Raw genomic sequence first — 17,764 nt, forward strand, 5'->3', positions numbered from 1 at the left:
ATAGAGCCAGCTTCCCCATATCTAGAAGCTTCTAGCATTAACCTTATCTGAAAATCTTATTTCATACCCTTCCCATGACCCCTTGAGTTTTTATTTGTTCAATTAACCCCCTATAAGTCCTGTTTATTCCCAAATCAAGACCAAAAATACAAGACCAGAATCAAAACAAAATAAATATCAAAGGAACAAATCCTTATACAATTAAACCTTTAAACTAACCCGAAATTCATTTAACATGAACCGAATCAGAAACGAAACAGAAACAGAAATATTCAAATCTAATAATAAAACGAGTCCAAAACTAACAATAACGAACCATTTCTAAGAATTAAACCAATTAAACAGATCAACATATTAGACCAGGGAATCATAACAACAAAAGGAAACTAAAACTACAATAATAAACTAGACCGATTTAAAAGTTAGACTAATTAGACATAAGCTAAGCCAAATTAAGAAACCTAATAGCAATTGACAAACTGATGAATCTGAAGCCAAACACCCAGAATAAGGAACCCTAAACTTCTTCATTTTGGTCAAAGAGAAAGGAAAAACAAAAGAAAACAGAGTGAAGAAAGAGAGAAGAAGATAAAGAAGAAGAGAAGAACGAGGAAATAGAAAGAGGAAAAGAAGAGTAGATATACCTATACTGAACGAACGACAATTGGCTTAGGCAGGACCCTGGCCTTCTCCGATTTAAATCGAAATAGGTGTTAGTCGAATGTTCCCGTTGAGAACAAACGATTAACACCAGTTTCAGGCCTAAATCGTCTTGGAAATTCAAAATCATGTGACTTAGGTTTTGCATGCCATTAGATCTGAAATTCGGCCAGATTGGACGGGGTTTGAGTGAAAAGGTTTAGGGATTTGGAAAGGGGAGGGGATTATGGATGCAGGGTTAAATTTTGGGGTGGTTTGGAGAAGTTCCGCCGACGTGAGACAATTTCCGGTGGCGGAGACGCTGGGGGGGGGATTTTGGGCAGCTAGGGTTTCATTGCTTTGGAATTGAAGGGTGAAAATGAGAGGGGTTTTGGGGGGGGGGGGGTCCGAGTTCGAACACTTATATGTAAAAGGGTAACGAGTTCTCGTCCGCTAGATTAGATTGGATCAATGATTGGGATTGATCATGACAAAACGAAGTTGTTTGATTAGAGGGGGGCTGGACCGGGTAGGGGAGCTGGGTTTAGAAGAGGTTCTAATAAATAAACTGGGCTGGAGTTTGTGTATTAATAATTGGCCCAACTTCAAAACTAAATTAATCCTTTTTCCAAATTCTTTTTTCTTTCCTTAATTAATAATCCTAAATATAATTCCTAAATTAATCTAAATTGTAAAATTAAGCTAATTATCCAATTATAAAATTTATAACAAGTAGTTGACCCAAAATTAAAATAGAAAAATTAACAATCTATAATTAAAAGCTAAGAATGTAAAAATGAGCCAATCTTTTTTGCGATTTTCATTTTTAATAAAGCAATTAATTAGCTAATTAATCTTAAAATATGAACACAAAATCTAAATGCAATGCATGATATTTTTTGATATTTTTTCATGATTTTAACTGAATTAGACGTGCACGAAAGTGCAAACAATTAATCAAAATTCTACAAAATATCCTATAAAATTGAAAGCAATTTGGGAAAAATCTTTTTTTTTTAATTTGTAGGAGTATTTCACATAGGGCAAAAATCACGTGCTCACAGCTGCCCCTCTTTGCTCGGAAACATGAAGAGTTTCCGGGCAAAGATAAAGTGAGCAAATACGAGCATTTTTGCCTGTTTGGATACTCCATGGGAAGCAAATTTGAAAAGCCTGACCGAACCCTGCTTCTGAGGTTGCCTACATATCATTGACTGTAAAGGAATCAGGTCAATATAGTTCTAGAAGTTTGGTAGCTGGGACTACCAAGAAGCTGTGATTTCACAGCTGCTGCCGCTCCTATTGCTTGCTGAACTCCTTATTACACCGAAACAAAATGAAAAGAAACTAGGCTAAACTATGATCTATGAGTTACAAGAATCCTATCTATATGTCTTCAAACTTGATCTTGAAACTTCTGCATTTCTACCGTGCATCTTGAACTATTGACTCGCACTCTCGAGGTGAGCTTCTGTTGTTGCTACCTCGAATTGAATTCTGAAATGTATTCCCTTGTTTTCTAGGTGGGCGCCTGATGCAAAAACTTGAAATGTATGCCCTTGTTATCCAGGTGGGCGCCTGATGCCAACTTGAAATGTATTCCCTTGTTTTCCAGGTGGACGCCTGATGTAAAACATGAAATGTATTCCCTTGTTATCCAGGTGGGCGCCTGATGCGAAACTTGAAATGTATTCCCTTGTTATCCAGGTGGGCGACTGATGCCAAAGTTTGAAATGTATTCCATTGTTTTCCAGGTGGGCGCCTGATGCTGAAACTTGAAATGTATTCCCTTGTTTTCTAGGTAGGGGCCTGATGCGAAAACTTGAAATGTATTCCCTTGTTATCCAGGTGGACGCCTGATGCTAAAACTTGAAATGTGTTCCCTTATTATCCAGGTGGGTGCCTGATGCTGAAACTTGAAATGTATTCCCTTGTTATCCAAGTGGGCTCCTGATGCTAAAACTTGAAATGTATTCCCTTGTTATCTAGGTGGGTGCCTGATGTTAAAACTTGAAATGTATTCCCTTGCTATCCAGGTGGGCGCCTTCCATTACGACAAAACAGACAAAACAAAAAGAAATTTTTCTGCCCCAGTTTGGTACCGGGAACATCTGTGAGTGTTAATCGAATCCTGTTATCCAAAAGAGCTCTAAGAATTTAAAAGCTAAATCCCATTATCCAGGAGGGCCCTGAAAATTAAACGTAAATCTCATTATCTATGAAGATCTTAAAAACTTAAAATTAAACCCCATTATCCAGGAGGGTCCTGAGGACTTGAAATTAAATCCCATTATCCAAGAGGGCCTTGACATCTTGAACTTAAATCCCATTATCCAGGAGGGTCCAAAAAACTCGAAATTAAATCCCATTATCCAGGAGGGTCCTGAAAACTTAAAACTATATCCTATTAACCAGGAGCGTCCTAAAAACCTGAAATTGAATCCCATTATCCAGGAGGGTCGTGAGAACTTAAAACTACATCCCATTATCCATGAGGGTACTGAAAACTTAAATCTACATCCCATTATCCAGGAGCATCCGGAAAACTTGAAATTGAATCCCATTATCCAGGAGGGTCCTGAGAACTTAAAATTATATCCCATTATCTAGGAGGGTCCTGAAAACTTAAAATTAAATTCCATTATCCAGAAGGGTCCTGAGAACTTAAACCTACATCCCATTATCCAGGAAGGTCCTGAAAACTTGAAATTAAATCCCATTATCCAGGAGGGTCCTGAGAATTTACGGCCGAACTTGTATGACACATGCTTTCCTCACGGAGGGTTCCTCCGGAACAAACGAAGTTTCCTTCCCTTGTTTCAATCAAAGAAAATCTTATCAGTTTGAAATATGGTGGTTAGTTTGCGGCATTCTTGCTGAAGGTGGCCTTTCCACTGCCATGCTTTGTTCTGATCGGCCGCCTTGGGCAAGCAAAGAATTGTTTGAACTTCTGATTGAACCTCAACCATAGAACCCTGAATGACTCGAGTGCCTCACACTCATCTTGCTATTTTACATTTCTGTCCTCCTAATTCGAACCTCTATATTTTCTCAAAATTCACGAAACCAATTGACCACTTGAAACTCCCACTAGCACCTTATTTTTCATTTTGAATCATGGTGTTTTGGTATGCTTTGGCCGCGCTTTGCTTTGTGCAATTGAAAGTTGGTAATAAGCTTTGAAATCTTTTCTTGCTTGCTTAACAAGGATAACATTAGAAAAGACTTAGAGAAATAGAACCAAAAGAAAATGAAATGCAGTGACTTCGAGAGTTAGGAATAAAGAAGAAAATTCGAAACGTGATGACTGCTTGAGGAAGAAAAGGAAAAGAGACTTATCTGAGTGAAGCACTCGACTCCAATGATCATGACATGCATTTCAGATTAATCAGCCCAGACTGTTCACCTAATCATATTTCATTTTGTGCCCCATCTTTATACTTCGAAACCGAGATTTTCTATAATCCAACCTCTCTACAAAATCACAAGCCTCATTCGGCTTGCAGTGCCCTGACAGGTATTCACCAACAAACCTCTCTCATTTGTTCATCTCTTGACTCACTGTCGCCCTTATGATGCCCGCGAAGGTTTTCACCAATAAGACTCTCTCATTTTAGTTTTCTCTCAGCTTTCCATCGCCTTACGGTGCCCGTGAGGGTTTTCACCAATAAGACTCTCTCATTTATTCATTTTTCCTTGTGTAGAACAGAGTGTTGCCCATGATGTGAATCATACCTCTATCTCGCTTGACTTGGTATTTCTTAATGATTGATCAGAAGGTCTTTCTTCGGTCCGTAATGTAGGCTTTTGGATAGGGTTAAAAAGAAAGGACATCATAAAGGTTCAAAACAGCTTAAAAGAGTTCAGAATTACAACTTTTGGAATCAGGTCTTTTACAAAACCACAACTTCCGCCCCAGTTTCTTTGCCTAGGAAATTTTTGATTTTTTTTTAATTTTGATGGGACCGAACCGTGAAGCTGTCTACGTATTCTTAAAAGGAATCAGGTCGAACGTAGTTCAAGACATATGAAATGCTTTGTTTTTGTTACTTTTCTCTTTTTTTCTTTTTCTTTTCTTTTATTTTCCTTGGCTTTACTTTTCTTCATTTATTCTCTTTTTCCTCTTTTCTCTTTTTTTTATTATGTATGTATTTCTAAACTCTACTTCTGATTCTAAAAGAGGGGTATGAAAGCAAATAAATAAGGCTCAAAAAGGGTAACAAAGGATAAAGTGTTTAGATAGCAGAATAATATGTCTTCATCATTCCAATCTTCAAAACATGCCAAGTACAAACAACACAATTAGACAAACCAAAGAAATCATACATAATATCTTTTGACTGCATCAGAATTGATAGCCATATCTACACTTTTGCCTTCTAAATCTATTAAATACAAAGCACCATTGGACAACACTCTTGTTACAATGAACGACCCCTGCCAATTTAGGGAAAACTTGCCTTTAGCTTCAGCCTGATGTGGAAGGATGCGTTTCAATACTTGTTGACCCACTTCAAATTTCCGGGGATGCACCTTCTTGTTGTATGCTCTTGCCATCCTCTTCTGATACAATTGATCATGACACACTGCCGCCAGTCTTTTCTTATTAATCAGACTTAATTGCTCCAATCGGGTTTTGACTCACTCATCATCAATTTCTGCTTCAACAACAATTTGAAGGGATGGAATTTCGACTTCCACAGGTATAACTGCTTTAGTCCCATATAACAACAAATAAGGAGTTGCACCTACTGAAGTGCGAACAATAGTGCGGTAACCCAGCAAAGCAAAAGGCAACTTTTCATGCCATTGCCTAGAACCTTGCACCATCTTTCGAAGTATCTTCTTTATTTTCTTGTTAGCCGCCTCAACAGCTCCATTTTCCTTGGGGAAATACAGAGTGGAGTTTTGATGCGTAATCTTGAACTGTTGACATACTTCTTCCATCAAATGGCTATTAAGATTAGCACCATTTTCCGTGATGATTACCTTGGGAATTCCGAACCGACAAATGAGGTTTAAGTGAACAAAATCAACCACTGCCTTCTTGGTCACAAATTTGAAAGTCAAAGCTTCAACCCACTTAGTAAAATAATCGATGGCCACCAGAATGAACCTGTGCCCATTTGATGCTGCTGGCTCAATTGATCCAATGACATCTATGCCCCAAGCAACAAAGGGTAAGGTGCGGACATTGTATGAAACTCAAATGGCGGAGAATGAATCAAATCATTGTGTACCTAGCATTGATGACACTTGCGCACAAAGCTAATGCAATGTCGTTCCATGGTGAGCCAATAATACGCTGCTCAAAGAATTTTCTTTGTCAAAACATACCCACTCATATGCGGACTACAAACTCTGGCATGCACTTCGGTCATGACAATCGTAGCCTGTTTAGCATCTATGCACCTCAACAGTCCAAGATCTGGAGTTCTCTTGTACAAAATTCCCCCGCTAAAGAAAAATCCACTAGCCAAACGTTGAATTGTTCTCTTTTGATCACCTGTGGCTTGTACCAAATACACCTCCATCCTGATGTGTTCCTGGATATCATGGAACTGCAGTTCACCATCAAGTTCCTCCTCAACCGCATTACAGTAAGCATGCTGATCACAGACTTAAATATGCAGAGGGCAACATAAGCCTTATTCGGATGGTGTAACATTGACGCCAAGGTAGCCAGGGCATCGACAACCTCATTATGGATCCTAGGAATGTGCCTGAAATCTAATGATCTGAAGCGTTAACAAAGATCATGCAAACATTGTCGATACGGTATGAGCTTTAAATCCTGAGTCTCCCATTCTCCCCGAATCTGTTGCACCAACAGATCCTAATCTCCCAAGATCAAGACTTCCTGGACTCCCATATCTACTGCTAACCTCAAACCCAGAATGCATTCCTCGTACTCAACCATGTTGTTGGTACAATAAAAACGCAACTGGGTTGTAACAGGGTAGTGATGCCCTGTTTCAGAAATGAGCACAACCCCTATTCCGACACCTTTCATGTTGGCAGCTCCATCAAAGAAAAGTTTCCAACCTGGCTTTTCATCCTACTCCACCTTATCAATATGCATCACCTCCTCATCCAGAAAATAAGTCCTCAATGGCTCATACTCTTCATCTACCGAGTTCTCGACCAAATGATCGGCCAATGCTTGGGCTTTCATCGCAGTTCGAGTCACATAGATGATGTCAAACTCTGTGAGCAAAATCTTCCACTTTGCAAGTCTTCCTGTGGGCATAGGCTTCTGAAAGATACACTTTAGAGGATCCAGATGAGAAATTAGGTAAGTAGTGTAGGACGACAGATAATGCTTCAACTTTTGTGCCACCCAAGTCAGGGAGCAGCATGTCCTTTCAAGGGGAGTATACTTAACCTCATAGGATGTAAACTTCTTGCTGAGATAATAGATGTCTTGTCATATTGACCCAACACACAATCGAATGAATTGTCCAGGACTGTTAAATAGAGAATCAAAGGTCTTCCAGGTTCCGGCGGGACCAAGACAGGTGGGTTTGATAAGTACCCCTTGATCTTATCAAATGCCTCTTGACACTCATCAGTCCATTCGACCGCAACATCCTTTTTCAGCAACTTAAAGATGGGCTCACAAGTTGTCGTGAGTTGAGCAATAAACCTGCTGATGTAGTTTAAATGCCCAAGAAAACTCATCACCTCAATCTTATTCCTGGGCGGTGGCAGTTCTTCGATAGCTTTGATCTTCGACGGATCCAACTCAATGCCTCGCCGACTGACTATGAACCCCAACAGTTTCCCAGATGGAACACCAAATGCACATTTTGCAGTGTTGAGCTTAAGATTGTACCTACAAAGCCTCTAGAAGAACTTTCTCAAGTCCCCGACATGGTCGGACTGTTGTTTTGACTTTATGATCACATCATCTACATAAATCTCAATCTCTTTGTGTATCATGTCATGAAATACAGTAGTCATTGCCCTCATGTAGGTTGTGCCAACATTTTTCAGACCAAATAGCATTACTCGGTAGCAATATGTCCCCCATGGCGTGATGAACACTATCTTTTCTGCATCTTCCTCATCCATCAAGATCTGGTGATATCCCGCATAACAATCCACAAAAGATCCGATCTCATGCTTAGCACGGTTATCAATCAAAATATGGATATTTGGCAATGGGAAGTTATCCTTTGGACTTGCTTTGTTGAGATCGCGGTAATCAACGCACACCCTGGTCTTACCATCCTTCTTTGGTACTGGCACAACATTAGCTAACTAGGTGGGGTATCGCGTGAATCGAATAACCTTTGCATCCAACTGTTTTGTAATTTCTTCCTTGATCTTCACACTCATGTCAGTCTTAAACTTCCTTAACTTCTGCTTGACGGGAGGGAATGCCGGATCGGTTGGCAATTTATGAACTACCAAGTCAGTACTCAAACCCAGTATGTCATCATATGACCACGCAAAAATGTCTTTATATTCAAATAGTGCTTTGATTATTTTTTCCTTGATTTGTGGTTCTAAGGGTACACTTATCTTGGTTTCCATGATATTATCTGGATCCACTAAATTGATTGTTTCAGTTTCATTCAAATTAGGTTTGGGTTTCTCTTCAAAATGATTTAGTTCTTTACTAATTTCCTCAAATGCCTCATCTTCATCATATTCTGTTTCATCATTGCACTCTATTTCATGGATTATTATTTCAGAGTTAGATTGGCTTTTAAGACTTGGTCGAAGATTCCTCATACATGTCATGTCATTGAAACCAGCATAAAAGGAATTGTACAAAGAAAAACAAAAATGACACTATCAGGAGTAATGGAAAAGGAGAAATTGCATTTCATTGAAAATAAAGGATAGGAGGGTTTGTACATCAAAACAATTGAAAAGTAAAAAAATCTAGATTACAACCCTGGAATAATCCAGATAACAGAAAGGAAAACAAAGCAAACTACCAAGACTCCTTCCGAGTAGGGAGATGAGTAGCATTCCAATTGTTAAGCTTCACTTTTGGCTCAATAAACTGCACGTCTGCTTTGCTGGAACCTTCCCCAATTTCTACCATGTTCACCTCATCAAATAGACTCTAGAACCTTTCAATCAACTCTTCATCGAAGTCAACCACAGGCTTTGGAACTGTGGACACCGGACGCTTCACTACCCCTGACTTGACGAAAGACCTGGAGAGGCATGGGATAGGCTTAGGGAGCACCCATGCCTTCTTTTTCAACTTTTTAGCCTTCTTCACATCATCCCATGTGGGCTTGAACCCTAGACCAAACGTACCCAGATTTTCACGTAGAGACACTGGTTGTACGATACCTTGCAAAGATGCGCCCAGACCCTTACAAAAACCATTCTTCAACATTTTATTTTCTACCATGACGGTTGCAGAAGCTAGCTTTGGACCTGGAATACATTCCTCTTCCGGAACCTTCTCAACTGACACCGTTTTAAAAAATTGGTACACCCAAGGCCCCTTATTATCTTCAACCTCAATAAACGGGACGGATGTATCATTGTAAGCATACAAGTTCTCATCACCATGCACAATGATTTCCTATCTGTCCCACTCGAACTTTACCATCTGGTGCAAAGAAGACGGGACTGCTTTGGCAACATGTATCCAGGGCCTACCCAATAGCAAATTGTAAGAGACAGCCATATCCAATACTTGGAACTCCATGGTAAATTCAACTGGTCCTATTGTTAGTTCGATCACGATATCTCCAACAGAGTCTTTTCCCCCTTCGTCAAAACCTCTGACACATATACTGTTCTTGTGGATCCTCTCAGCATCAATTTTCAACTTATGCAGACTGGAGAGAGGGAAAATATTTGCGCTGGAACCATTGTCAACTAACACCCTTGTAACCATAGAATCTTCGTATTTCACTGTGAGATAAAGAGCCCGATTATGTTCCGCACCCTCAAGAGGCAACTCATCATCCGAGAAGGTGATCTTGTTTGAATCTAATATTTTATTGGCAATCTTCTCCAAATGGTTTATTGTGATCTTGTCAGGGACATGAGCTTCATTTAGAATCTTCATGAGGGCCCGGCGGTGCTCGTCTAAATGTATCAACAATAATAGAAGATAAATTTGAGCAGGGGTCTTTCTCAATTGTTCCACTATGGAGTAATCCTGCACCTTCATTTTTCTCAAAAATTCTTCCGCCTCCTCTTTGGTGACTGGTTTCTTCACTTGAATTGGGCTATCTTTGAGTGGCTTGGCTTTCCCTAATTCCTCTAGGGAAAAGCATCTCCCCGAACGAGTCAACCCCCGGGTTTCATTAACTTCCTCTTCTACTTCTTTCCCTTTATAGGTTACTATTACTTGTTTGTAGTTCCACAGGACAACTTTGGTGTCATCTACCGGCAGCTGGGTCACAAGTTTAATGACAATAGGAGTCGTGCGAGCTCCTTCCACAATTATGACATGCTTACTTGCTATCCCCGACATGACCACCTTCAGCTTTCCTTGATTTGCTTCAGCGTTATCTGGGGATCCCTTCACGTCCACCACGGATGGCTTAACATCGAGCTTGCTTAGCTTATCTGTCAACCCCTCAACTGTTGAAGATGTTGCACTTGTAACAATTGGAGTTTTGACTGAATTACTTTCACTGGCACAGATTATCATGATAGACTTTGAAGGCTTCTCGGGCTTCCCATCCTTATACACTATATCAATCATATGTGTTTCGGCATGGGCTGGCAAGGGATTTTGATTGATGTTGGGCACTCCCAGGATTTGGACCTCAATCTGGTTTGTATCGATAAGCTCTTGGATGTCGCTCCTCAAATGCCAACACTTTTCTATGTCATGCCCCGGAGCATCAGAACAATATGCACATCTGAGGGAATAATCCAGGTTCTTTGGAGGGGGATTTGATAATTTTGACTCAAACGTCCTTAGAACACCCAACAGCTTTAACCTCTGAAACAGACTGGTGTAAGACTCTCCAAGCGGGGTGAAAGTTCGCTTCTACTACTGCCTTTCTTTTCTATACTTCATCCTGGGGAGAAAGCTCGGACCAGTAGGGTTTTAGTATGCTTGTGGAGGCAGATAAGTATTTTATGGAGCTGGTCCATGCCATTGTGGGTAGGGGGTTGAGCATATGACTGTGTGTGATGGACATGGTATTAGGGAGGCCTGACTGAATACTGAGGGTCTGGTGGTGGGAAGTAGTGTTGGGGTGGATTATATGAATTTTGGGTGTAGGTTTGAGGCTGGGGTCGAGGCTAGGTGTAATGGTGCGGCGGACCCCTTGGTCCATGCCACGATCCTGAGACTACCATAGCAACATCGTCTTTCTTCTTTTTCCCTAACATATCCCTGGTACCATTCTGGATCGCTTGTGTGGTTGCTTTGATGGCAGAGTAACTCATGATCTTGCTCGACTTGTGCCCTTCCTCTACTATTCCTCCCATCTTCACCACTTCATTGAAAGACTTACCTACGACCGAGACCGGATGACCAAAGTAATTAGGCTCCAAGGTCTGAAGAAAGCAATCCACCATTTCATCTTCCTTCATTGGAGGGTTGACTAGTGCCGCCTATTCTCTCCACCGGAAACCATACTCCCTAAAGCTCTCACTGGGCTTTTTCTCCATCTTAGTCAAAGATAGGTGATCTGGTACACTTTCTACGTCGAACTGGAAATGCCAAGCGAAAGCCTGAGCCAAGTCATCCGAAGTCTACCACCTGCTGTTGTCCTGGCAGGTGTACCACTCCAATGCTGCACCACTTAAACTTTGGCTAAAATATGCCATCAACAGTTCATCTTTCCTACCGGCTCCCCTCATTTTGCTGCAAAATCCTCTCAAGAGGGCCATGGGATCTCCGTGCCCGTCATACAAGTCAAACTTGGGCATTTGGAATCTGACAGGTAGCTGGACATCAGGAAACAAGCATATATCCTTATAAGCCACGCTCACTTGGCCCCCTAACCCTTGCATATTTCTTAGTGACTGCTCCAAGCTCTTTAGCTTCCTAAATATCTCCTCTTGCTCCGTGTTTTTGGGTGGATTCTTAGTTTCGACAGGAAGTTTAAAGTGGGGAGTGTAGAAGTAGTGATCTGGGACTTTGAAGGTGGGCTGTGGGGCATAGTATTGGTTATATTGGGCTTGGAATACCGGCTCACTAGAAGATTGATGGAGCATAGATGGTGGAGGTGCTACGAAGACAGGGGTGGCTGGCGGAGGGGGGTATGTGGTTGTTTTGGCTGGTGGAGCTTGGATGGTTTGGGAAGTGGTACCATGATAGTGGTGGTAAGGGGTGAAGCTTGGTGCGTGTTGTGGGGATAAATCAACAACAAGGGGGGGGGGCTCTTGAGATTGAGCCAGTGGTGGGATGAAAGCAGGGTTGGCGGGCTATTATGGTGGAGGATGCCTTTTCATCCATGCCTGGTATATTTCGGACATTTGGCGCTTTAGCTTATGTAACTCCTCTTTCAGACCGGGCTCAGATTCCTCCTTCTCTCTCGGCGGGTCAATAACACTCGCATCCAATTCTTTGCCAGCCATGATCACCTTGTGTTTAAACCTTGTATTGTATGGGTGGGTTGCCAGAATGCCGAACAAACTAACCACCTTCCTATGCTCATTGACAACAACACACTTGTTAGTGTTTAAGATTTTAACAGATAGGCAACCACACGTTTGGGATGCAATGCACCTAAACAGTTAAAAGTTTCTACTATGTATTTGAACGGTTGCATATTTCATCCCGACCTTAACCAACTCTTTTCACTTTGCACTTTCTCTTCTCTTTTTTTTTCACTATTTCCCTTTTCAATCACTATTGATTTTCCCACTCGGTTCTTGTTGCTCCTTTTTTTCTCTTGCTTTTGCTCTCTTGTTTTGCCATTCTTTCTTTCCACTCAGTCTCTTTTTTTTTTTTTCTCATTTTCATTTTATGGTTATGATCGAATCCTATGGGGATTGCCTAAGTATCATGATGCCGTATGAATCAGATCATTACGTAGTTCAGGAGATAAATACAAAATAAAAGAAAGAAATATTTTTGGGTTTTCAAATTTTCATAAAATAAAAACATTATGTTTTTGTTGATACCCAATTTTTTCCCTTTATATTTTCATTATGCAAAATACTTTCAAAATAGTATGTATGTATATATATATATATATATATATATATATATATATATATATATATATATATATATAAGTCCAAATGTTTCATTATTTTTTCACAATTTTTAAAGGTTTAAATGGGTTTATTTTCTCCCTTTTTCATCCATAAAATCCCAATAATTATGTCAAAATTTTTTATTTTGATGATTCTTTTGTTGGATTTTTATATTTATTCCAAAATATGGTTAAGCTGATTTTTACATAGTTTTATAATTTTATTTAGTATTTTTTAAAGCTAATTGCATATAATTACAATGTTAGCCATTTTAAGGTTTAATTGTGTTTTATATTCATAAAATTAATCCCTATATTTAAATTGTTATTTACATGTTGTGAATCATTTTAGCACTTTCAATTTATTTTCAGAAATTTATTTACTATTTTTTATAATTTAAAAAGGAAATAATTGATTATTTAAATAATACCCCATTTGTATTTCAATTCTAGCCTAAATTGAACCCCAATTCCCCAGACCAATTAAAATTAAACCAGACCCTAACCCATTTTTAACCCTACCCAAACCCGGAAACTCCTCTCCGATGGAAGGGAGAAAAAAAGGGGCGCGACAGCATGACGACTTTGCTGAGGATATTTAGGCTTTTACCACTTCAGATTGTTCTTGTGAATTTGTACCTCCCTTATGTGCAATACTTGTTTAAATTTCTTTAAGCATTTAATTTATTTTTCAAAAGCAAAACTGACCTATCTTCATTGTTTCCTTCCTTTATTGATGCTTTAAATTATAAAACTGCTGTATTTATCGCTTTCTTAACGTGCAAATACATGTTAACATGTTTTTTTAATTATTGCATAATCATGTTCAATATCATACTTTACTCGTGCCAAAAAATACCATAGCAACGCTTTTAATGAGTGGTTGCGCTCTTCCTATATCATTACCCCCTAAATTCGGAAAGGCATATTTGCGGTAAAACTAGTCGATCAGCGGTGCAGTCGACAGTTCCATGCCTTCCCCCTTGAGTTGTCCGCTCAAGGGTATTAGTCTAAAACTCCATAGAAACCTTACTCTGTTTAAATTGTGCATGCATTATGGTCAAACCTAGCCGGTTCAGTTATGTTGTCCACATAATGATCCTTTAAGATAGCCTTGTCCAAAGTCCACTGGGTTTCTCTAAACCCAAACGGACATCACCACTTTCTATGCATTTATTTGGAGAACTAAATGCTTTATGCTAATTATTGGTATTAAATAATCGAGTCTGATGGGAGTAAGGGCCTAACCTTATTTGTCCTGCAGAAATATGAGGCACGAAGTCCCCAGATTCGGCATGGTCACCAACATCCACCTGAGATTGCTAAGCTGGTGGAGAGATTTACACTCTAGTGACCATACTCTCGTCCGAAAATATCTGGGAAACCTACCATCCCTCCTGGATATCCAACCTAACAACATGATCATAGAAGTTGCCACACTGTTTTGAGATTGTGAAAGGGCCTTGTTCCTCTTTGGGACATTGAAATGATGCCCTTGCTAGAGGAGATAAGAGGACTGGCGAGTCTAGTGTGGAAAACTCCGGGTTTGCTAATGCCTGAGAACCGCAAAGGCAGGGGTTTCCTTAAGATGATGGGTATGAAGAAGAATACAGAATTGACATGCCTGAAGGAATCATACATCCCTTTCGACTACCTGTATGAAAGATACGGTCACAACAAATCCTACCGTACCTACCTTGACGAGTTTGCCATCACATACTTGGGCCACATCCATCGAAGGGTTTTCGTTTTCATGTTTTATTTCCTGGGGCTGATCGTGTTTCCGATGAAGAAAGGGAGAATCCATACCAGGTTGGCTATAATAACTAAGACCCTAATAGAGGGGATTGGTGGGCAGCCATTCAACATCGTGCCCATGATCATTGCAGGCATATACCGAGCCTTGGAGAAGTGTCAACGAGGAGCAAAACACTTCGAAGGCTACAATTTATTACTTTAACTCTGGCTCATGGAACATCTCCAAAAGGGAGAGTACCGACAAGAGATTCAGCGAAGGGACTATGATGATCACATCGCTTTCCATCATCCAAAACGAATGAATTACATCCCCGATATGTTCACTCACCCTGAGAATGCCAAAGGATGGGTTGAGCTATTTGATAATCTGACTGAAGAACAGGTTCAATGGATGTTTGAGTGGTTTCCGATGAGGAGTTCATCGCCTGATCCAGAGATGCACCTTTCCTGATACTGATTGGTTTGAGAGGAACATACCCTTACGTCCCTCTCCGAGTTATGAGACAAGCTGGTAGGAAGCAAGTTATACCCAGGGTCGACAAGATAAGTCAATTCCGAGCTGACTTCCAAAATGATGATAGTCCCTACAAGTGCCAAGATCAGCATATGTGGCACTGCAAGATCATAATGGGGAGAGATACCATCGAGCCAGACAGGTATCATGCTGGTTGTGCTCCTTTCTACTCAGGTTGGTTGGAAGACAATCATGATGGTCTGGGCCAGCAAGGTTTACTCGAGGTCATAGGATTATAGATGAAAAGGCCGAGGCGCAGGTCAAGTACAACCAGCTGCGCAAAAGGATCTGTGAGTATGAAAGCGAACACCGCAAGATACAAGAGTCCAACCAGAAACCGATCGAGGAATGGAAGGACATGGCTGTCAGTGCCAATAAGAGGTTAGGATACTTGGAGCGAGGCATAGTAGAACTGGAGAGAAAATTTATCAAGAGGGTCAAAAATTGTCAAAATGCTGAAGGGACCGAAGGCGGACATCTAGCAAGAGCGTACCTGTTGATGGGACTTCGCGAGTTGGGGAAGCTGTTCGATGGATCCAAAGATGCCGAATCTGGGGAAGGTCCTTCTGGGACCAAGTAGATAGGAGTTTATCTTTTCGCTTTATAAATGTAATAAGGCCAATGGCCATTAGTGACTTTTATTTCCTGTTTAGTTAGTATCGATTTGGGATTCGTCTTATTTTTTTTATCAATAAAATGAGGCATTTAGCATTCTAAGTTCTCCAAGTCAATTTGTCGATAGGCCTACCTTGGGCACAAAGAGGTTCCCAGATTAGAACACATTTTACATTCCGCAATATGTGTTTAAATACTGCAACACTTTTTATAATCCTCACTAACTTGATTACCTTTTTGTTTTTCTTTTATTATTCCCCTCCCCAAAGGTTAGTTCGTGCACTCTGGCATCATCATCTTATTCCACGAGATCCAGGGGCCCTCCACCCACTCCTCCTCTCAGTCCTCTCAAAAATAAGAACAAAAGCAAGATGAAAGATTTGAACAACGTCAGGAAGGAGAATCCAACTGAACGGGTAGAAGCCACTAACAGCCATGGTACTCAGGTGCCTAATGAGAATGTGTCACAACTCGAACAGAAGCTGCTGAAATTCCAAGAAGAGCTTGATCAGGTTCGGAATCTGGCAAGCCTGTCATTTTCCCTCAGCACACCAGATATCAACTTTCCTAACACTCAAAACCCTACACCTCCTCAAAATATCCCAAAGCAACAGAATCATCCCGCTCCTCACCATCACGCTGTTCCACCAAAGACCCAATGCAACACCTGCCATACCCTAAACAATACTCCACTACTCATCCCAGAACCCGAAAACTACACAAATGACCACTTTCACACCCACACACTAGGCCACCATAACACCCCTATCTATGTGGAGACCATGCCATACTCCACCCAGCCTATCTCAAGCACACCTGAGTCTGATGAAAATGATCTGCTTATCAGGAACCTGGCTGAGGAACTTATGAAATTGACTAGCCGGATCAAGGCGTTAAGGGAAGTAAAGGAATCGAAGGGCTGAAATGTGAGGATCTTTGCATACAACCTGATGCCGAACTACCCTAGGGGTACAAACCTCCTAAGTTCGAAATGTTTGATGGTACAGGTGATCTAATGGTCCATTTGAGGACATATTGAGACAAGCTGATTGGAGTAGGGAAAGACGAGAGAATCCGCATGAAGCTGTTCATGAGGAGTTTGAAATGAGATGCATTATCTTGGTACATCAGCCAAGATCCCAAGAAGTGGTCAAGCTGGGTAGGCATGGCATCTAATTTTATAGATAGATTCAAGTTTAATATAGAGAATGCACCATATGTGTTATATATACAGAATCTGAAGAAGAAGCCCACAGAGACGTTTCGCGAGTATGCTACTCGCTGGAGATACGAAGCTGCTAAGGTCAGAACTGCCTTAGAAGAGGAGCAAATGAACAAGTTCTTTGTCTGGGTTCAGGACCTACAGTATTATGAACGACTGATGATGATCGAGAACCACAAATTCTCCGACATTATCAAACTGGGTGAAAGAATTGAAGAAGGTATCAAAAGCGGTATGGTTACAAACTTTGAGGCCTTGCAAGATACAAATAAGGCCTTACAGTCCGGTGGTGTGTCCAAGAAGAGGGACGTAGGGGCCGTGATGGTTGCACAAAGGACCAAATCTCCCCTCAAATACCAAACTTACCCAACATCTCCACTTATATATCAGCCAACCCCAAATTACCAAACACCTTCACCTTCATACCAAGCTCCAACTTATCAGTCACCTCCACCTCCTACATATCAACCTACTTCACCTAGATACTCCCAACCCGCTCATGTCTACCAAACCTATAATGCTCAACCATCTCTCTAACAATCGCCTCCTACACACCAAAACTTTCCTAGACCTCGACCTAATTTTGATCACAGACCTCCAAAACAATATACAGCCATCGCCGAACCTATTGACTTGTTGGATGAGAGACTCAAAGCTGCTGGTTATGTCACCCCATCCCTGCTGCAACCCTTGAGAACCCTTCTCAATGGGTTAACCCAAACAAATCCTGTGCATACACTCCGGTATGAAAGGGCACACCATCGATGAGTGTCGCTCCTTGAAGGACAAGATACAGTCCTTGATTGAAAACAAGATTATTGTGGCAAAGGAACCCGTTCCAAATGTCCACAACAACTCTCTGCCAGACCA

At 40.8% G+C, this 17,764-nt stretch overlaps 1 protein-coding gene across 1 annotated transcript; it reads right to left on the bottom strand.

The window, feature by feature from the left end:
- Positions 1-8,719: 8,719 nt before the first annotated feature.
- LOC104231314 (uncharacterized) lies at positions 8,720-11,067 on the bottom strand. The gene is made up of 3 exons (XM_009784286.1): positions 10,933-11,067; positions 9,218-10,573; positions 8,720-9,127 (listed from the first exon to the last, which is right to left on the bottom strand). Exons 1-3 carry the CDS (start codon positions 11,065-11,067, stop codon positions 8,720-8,722), a joined length of 1,899 nt encoding a protein of 632 aa, XP_009782588.1.
- Positions 11,068-17,764: the final 6,697 nt, after the last annotated feature.

The sequence above is a fragment of the Nicotiana sylvestris genome, chromosome 2, assembly GCF_000393655.2.
Source record: "Nicotiana sylvestris chromosome 2, ASM39365v2, whole genome shotgun sequence".
In the NCBI taxonomy this organism is placed as follows: Eukaryota; Viridiplantae; Streptophyta; class Magnoliopsida; order Solanales; family Solanaceae; genus Nicotiana; species Nicotiana sylvestris.